The sequence below is a fragment of the Eschscholzia californica genome, unplaced genomic scaffold (assembly GCF_041429995.1).
Source record: "Eschscholzia californica isolate CP2 unplaced genomic scaffold, dmEscCali1.0.p SCAF_6, whole genome shotgun sequence".
In the NCBI taxonomy this organism is placed as follows: Eukaryota; Viridiplantae; Streptophyta; class Magnoliopsida; order Ranunculales; family Papaveraceae; genus Eschscholzia; species Eschscholzia californica.
In genome coordinates this window covers 8,660,276-8,665,385 of record NW_028238483.1, presented here as the reverse complement: position 1 = coordinate 8,665,385, position 5,110 = coordinate 8,660,276, and the positions used below count along the sequence as shown (strand labels likewise).

The following is a 5,110-nucleotide window of genomic DNA, read 5'->3' as shown; positions in this document are numbered from 1 at the left end:
TGCGTGCTTCACTCAAACGGACCCCAAAGTGACTTGTCCAACTTGACGCTTTAGTCCTTATTTCAACCAATCATCGTCCAAACTTTAAACTTGAATTTCTCATTCATCCAGAATTGGATTTGAGTGATTCTTGGCTCTAAATTGAAGATCTCGACGAGACGGACGCAATGGCGTGTTCCGTTTCTGAGTTTGACGAGTCGGCTCGAGCCAAAATCGGCTCTGATTCCAACATCGGGTTGGATAGGCAGGCTGCCTATCCTAGTACCAAACGTGAGCTTTTTGTTATAACACTGACCGTGCCACACTGGATTGGTTCAAATCAGTTGTGAAAATACAGAGGAAGAGGAAAGCACAAACTAGCTGCGAATAAACGAAAAAACCATCCAAGGACAAGTAAATAGCATTTAAAGCTTATAACAGTACATCCAGGTTCAATACCTCCTGCAAATATTTTACAAGCTTTTTCAAGTTTTTGTCGGTTCAAATGAAACTTGTAACCGAAATCACATACCGCTTGCTACAACTCAATATATATGTATATATATATATCGTGTGTGTATATATGTATGTATACAAATATATCTACTTTTTAGATTTGGATTTTACATTGATCTTTGCATCTTTAAGTAGTTTTACGACATCTCTCATCGTGGGCCTATCATTTGGATCCTTCGTTGTACACTGTAAAGCAACCATCATCACTTCGTTTACTTCTGTTATTGCTTCAGAATACATGACTTCATCAATTAGGGTTGGATCCACGACTTCCTCAATGGCTCGATTATTGCTTCGTGAGCTACGAATCCAAGAAACTATCTCTGTGTCTTCTGGAAATGAAGGATCCAATGCTTTCTTTCTTGTTAACAATTCAAGCAAAACAACTCCATAACTGTAAACATCACATTTCTTGATCTTCTCCATTGTTGTTGATGTTGTAAATGCAGTCTCTGTCACACAAATGGATTTAAATTACACAGACAATAGGTAGTGTTCAAGAACGATCGTGAAAACAAATTCGCATATAAAGCAGTCAAATAGTTGATAAGAAACAAAAGCAGATTCTGGTAAATACCTGGAGGAATATATCCAACAGTACCGATGACGGAAACTGAATTAACAGAAGCAAAAGAGTGATCTATGAGCTTGGCTATACCAAAATCAGAAATATGTGGCTCCATATCTGAGTCCAAGAGTATATTCTTCGGCTTGATATCTCGGTGGACAATAGTAGGCTCACAATCATAATGAAGATATTCCAGTCCTTGGGCAATTCCCAAAGTGATTCTATAACGAACGTCCCAATCCAGAAGCGTGGGTGGATTCATCTCATGTAGAATATCGTGAAGGCTACCATTTTCCATATAATTGTATAAGATCAATCCGTAGTCCTTTTTTAACCAGAAATCTTCTAGTTTCACAAGATTTCTATGTCTGATTTCTCCAACGGTTTTGATTTCTCTAATCATGCTTATACTTGCTCCTTTTTTCCCTATAAATGCAAGTTTCTTTGCGGCATAAACTCTATCACCTAACGACACCTTATATACAGTACCATGAGCACCTCTTCCAACGATGAATCTCTCGTTCAAATTCTCAGTCGCTTCCATTACTTTGTTCAATAAAGAAGATGCACCTTGACCTTCTAAAGTGTCAATTTCAGGTCTTTTTCTTCGTTTGAGATATATAAAGCTTAAAAGAAGAAGGGAAACAACACATATTATTGATGAAAAGAGAACTATCATCACAATCATTATAGTACTAAGGCCTTTTCGAACTGTCCGATGATCACAACGAGTGAAATTGATGTATTTGGTGCATAAGTCATCTCCAAAAAGACAAGTAACACAAAGACCTGCATTGCCGAAGAATGAAAAAGGAGAAGAGTTTGGTAACTTCAACAGTGAGTCGGGAATTGGACCAACAAAAAGATTGTATGAAATATTTACATCGACAATCGAATGAAGTTCAGAAACTGGTAATAAACTTCCAGTGAGATTGTTATGAGAAATATCCAGTCTTTGTAGCATATTCAATTTCCCCAACTCAGTGGGTAATTGACCTGTTAGACCATTATCACTCAAATTCAACACATACTCCAAATTCTGCAGATCTCGAAGGGACGGTGGAATTTGACCTCCAAGTAAATTACCACCAAGTTGTAGCTCCGAGAGCTTTTGGAGTTCTTGCAAGAAATCGGGAATACCACCGGTGAACTGATTTTCCATCAAAATCAAAGTCGATAACCGTGCTAAACTCTTCAAACTTGATGGAATCGAACCATTCAAGGAGTTGAACCCCAAATCTATTGAATTTAACTTGTTACATTTCGAGAGTTGAGAAGGCAAAGGACCCATAAACCGATTATTAGATAGATTCAAGCGCTGCAACTCTACAAGGTTACCCAGCTCTTCGGGTATATTACCCGTAAGTTTATTAGTCGACAAGTCAATGGAAGTAAGATTTTGACAGATCCCAAAGCTTGCTGGCACCGTACCATTAAAACTGTTCCCACTGTAATCTATGAATGATAGGTTCTGACATTTTATGAAGTCTGGGAGGAACCCACTAAGATTGTTATGCTTAAGAATCAACCTATTCAAAGTCGGACACTTTCCGACATCTGAAGGTATGCTTCCTTCAAGTTGGTTGCTACCCAAGTCTAGAACATTCAATCTTCGTCGAAAGCAAAGATTTGGTGGTATTTCACCCGAAAATTTATTATTAGTGAAATCAATCTTTAAAAGACTACTATTGATTCCTAATGTCTTGGGTATGACTCCAGAGAAGTGATTATTGAAGAGAGTGACAGTTCTCAAATGATGAAGTTCAGTCATCTCTAAAGGTAATTCACCAGACAAACTATTATCATAAAGAAGAAGAGTTTCTAAAGTTTTGATTTTCCAGAGTTCTAATGGGATTTCTCCACTCAAATTGTTAATGAACAATTGAAGGGTCTGTAATTTTGTTAACATCCCAATTTCAGTTGGAATCTCACCTTCAAGTTGGTTTTCGTTCAACCGTAAACTAGTTAACGACGTACAATTACCGATTTCAGGTGGTATCTTACCGGAAAACTGATTTTGATTAAGATAAAGAATTGAAAGTTCATTTAACAACCCAAGTGAAGATGGAATTTGACCTACTAACAGATTGTTCAAAGCAGCAAATATACTTAAACTACTACAATTCCCTAAACCAGACGGAATTTCTCCATTAAAACGATTATTCGACAAAACTAATTCATTCAAATTCTTGCAGTTTCCCTTACCCAAAGGAATCTTACCCTCTAAATTGTTATTACTAACATCTAAATAATCTAAGAATTCAAGATTGTTCAAACTATCAGGCAAAATCCCAACTAAATTATTATCACTCAAAATAAGTTGTTCTAACTTAGAACAATTTCCTATACTATCAGGAACACTTCCAGATAATAAATTATAATCTAAAAAAAGAGATACAATTTTCGTCGAATTTCCTATACTATATGGGATCAAACCAGTAAAATTATTAGTACTAAGATATACAGTTTCTAAATTCTGATTTTGAAACAAAAAATCAGGTATTTTTCCACTAAGAAAATTACTATAAACTGAGAAAAAATACAAATTGTGCAAATGTTTTAGGGTTTTGGGTAACTTACCAGATAATTTATTTTCACATAGACTAAAGTATTGAAGATTACTGCAATTTCCTATTTCTTTAGGGATTAAACCAGAAATATTGTTAGTACCTAGTTCTAGTATTTGAAGGTATCTTAACCGTCCAATTTGATGCCCTAATTGACCTGAAATTCCGTAACTAGAAAGGTTTAAGGAAATTACGTTGTGTTTAATATCGCATTGAATACCTAACCAGTTACAAGGAGTAGAGTGAGAAGAGATCCAGCTTGATTTTATTGAGTTAGGGAAACTAGTGAAGTTGTTGAGGAGAGAAAGTAGGGTTTCACCATCGGAATTTAAAGCGGAAATTCTAGAGAGAGAAAGTATAACAAATGAGAAGAGGAAGAAGATTAAGAAGAAGGAAGGATTTGGAACAGAGGCCATGAATGAATGAAATTAGTTTGATTGGAAAATGAGAAGAAGAAGAAGAATTTCTTTGGAAAGTTGGAGGGTTTTGATCCATTCACATCAAAAGCTAAGCTTTTTGAAGAGAATTTCTTTGGGGTTAGTGGAAGGTCTGCTTTTTATTGAGATTCTCTCTCTTTCACTATCTCTGTGTAGCGGGAGATGAATTATGGTTGTCGTTTGAGTGGGAGAAGATGTTTGAATGACGACAAAGATTGCAACGGTTTTTTCCTATAGACAGTTACGGCAGAAGGAAAAAGATTACAAGGGTTTTTCGTTTGGTGCAGCGGTTGGACACCGCTTTTAAGCCCATAAGGTCGTGAGATCGAGTCTCGATTTAAGCAATTTGTCATCAAGATTTATATATAATTTAGACAATATATAAAGTAAATAATTTAATAAATTTGTCGGGTTTTAAACCTTCTTTCATGTTGTCGGGTTTTAGGCATCTTTCATTACGGTTTAAATTGTATCAATGTCTTGTAACGACCTACGTAGAACGTAGTCGATTTCTCAAAAAAAAAAGAAAAGAAGAGATTACGACGGAAGGAAATAAAAAAGGTATGTGATAAGAAACTAAGAAGTCCACCGTAGAGAAATCAAACCCGCAGACACATTTTGGGGTCAAAACGAACTCCCAGATATAATTGGGTCTTTATATGACCTTAGGGTCTAAGATGTCGATGGCGGTTATAGTGTTCATCTAAATTCATGATGTATTGCATATTATATTCATGACCAATATAAAAGAAAAACTAAAAATTAAGGCTAATTCCTAAATGGCCCCGGTAACATTACCAACGGGCCGCGTCAATTTCGTATGCATTCTCCGTTTGCCACTAAGACTATAAATTATTCAGTCAAACTTAAAAGTCAATATTTTCTTTTCTTTTCTTAACATTTCTTTCAAAAGGATTCTTCTTTTTGTCTTTTTTCCTCTATCTTCGACAACAACAAGCATCATATTCTCTTTTTCTCTTGCTCGCCTCCTCTCGATTTTACTCTTTTTTAATACCCTATTCCGTTTTTATTCCATGTTCAGT

General features: G+C 35.8%; 1 protein-coding gene across 1 annotated transcript; it reads right to left on the bottom strand.

Moving 5' to 3' along the window:
- Positions 1–386: 386 nt before the first annotated feature.
- PEPR1 (PEP1 receptor 1) lies at positions 387–4,299 on the bottom strand. The gene is made up of 2 exons (XM_086650324.1): positions 1,073–4,299; positions 387–947 (listed from the first exon to the last, which is right to left on the bottom strand). Exons 1-2 carry the CDS (start codon positions 4,044–4,046, stop codon positions 583–585), a joined length of 3,339 nt encoding a protein of 1,112 aa, XP_086506450.1. The 5' UTR covers positions 4,047–4,299; the 3' UTR covers positions 387–582.
- Positions 4,300–5,110: the final 811 nt, after the last annotated feature.

What these genes read in the sequence shown, in the direction of transcription:
- PEPR1 (XM_086650324.1), bottom strand. Translation starts at nt 4,046, where the DNA reads ATGGCCTCTGTTCCAAATCCTTCCTTCTTCTTAATCTTCTTCCTCTTC. An exon ending in TGTTGGATATATTCCTCCAG is followed by an intron (nt 948 to 1,072) that starts GTATTTACCAGA and finishes TTTGTGTGACAG; the next exon opens with AGACTGCATTTACAACATCA.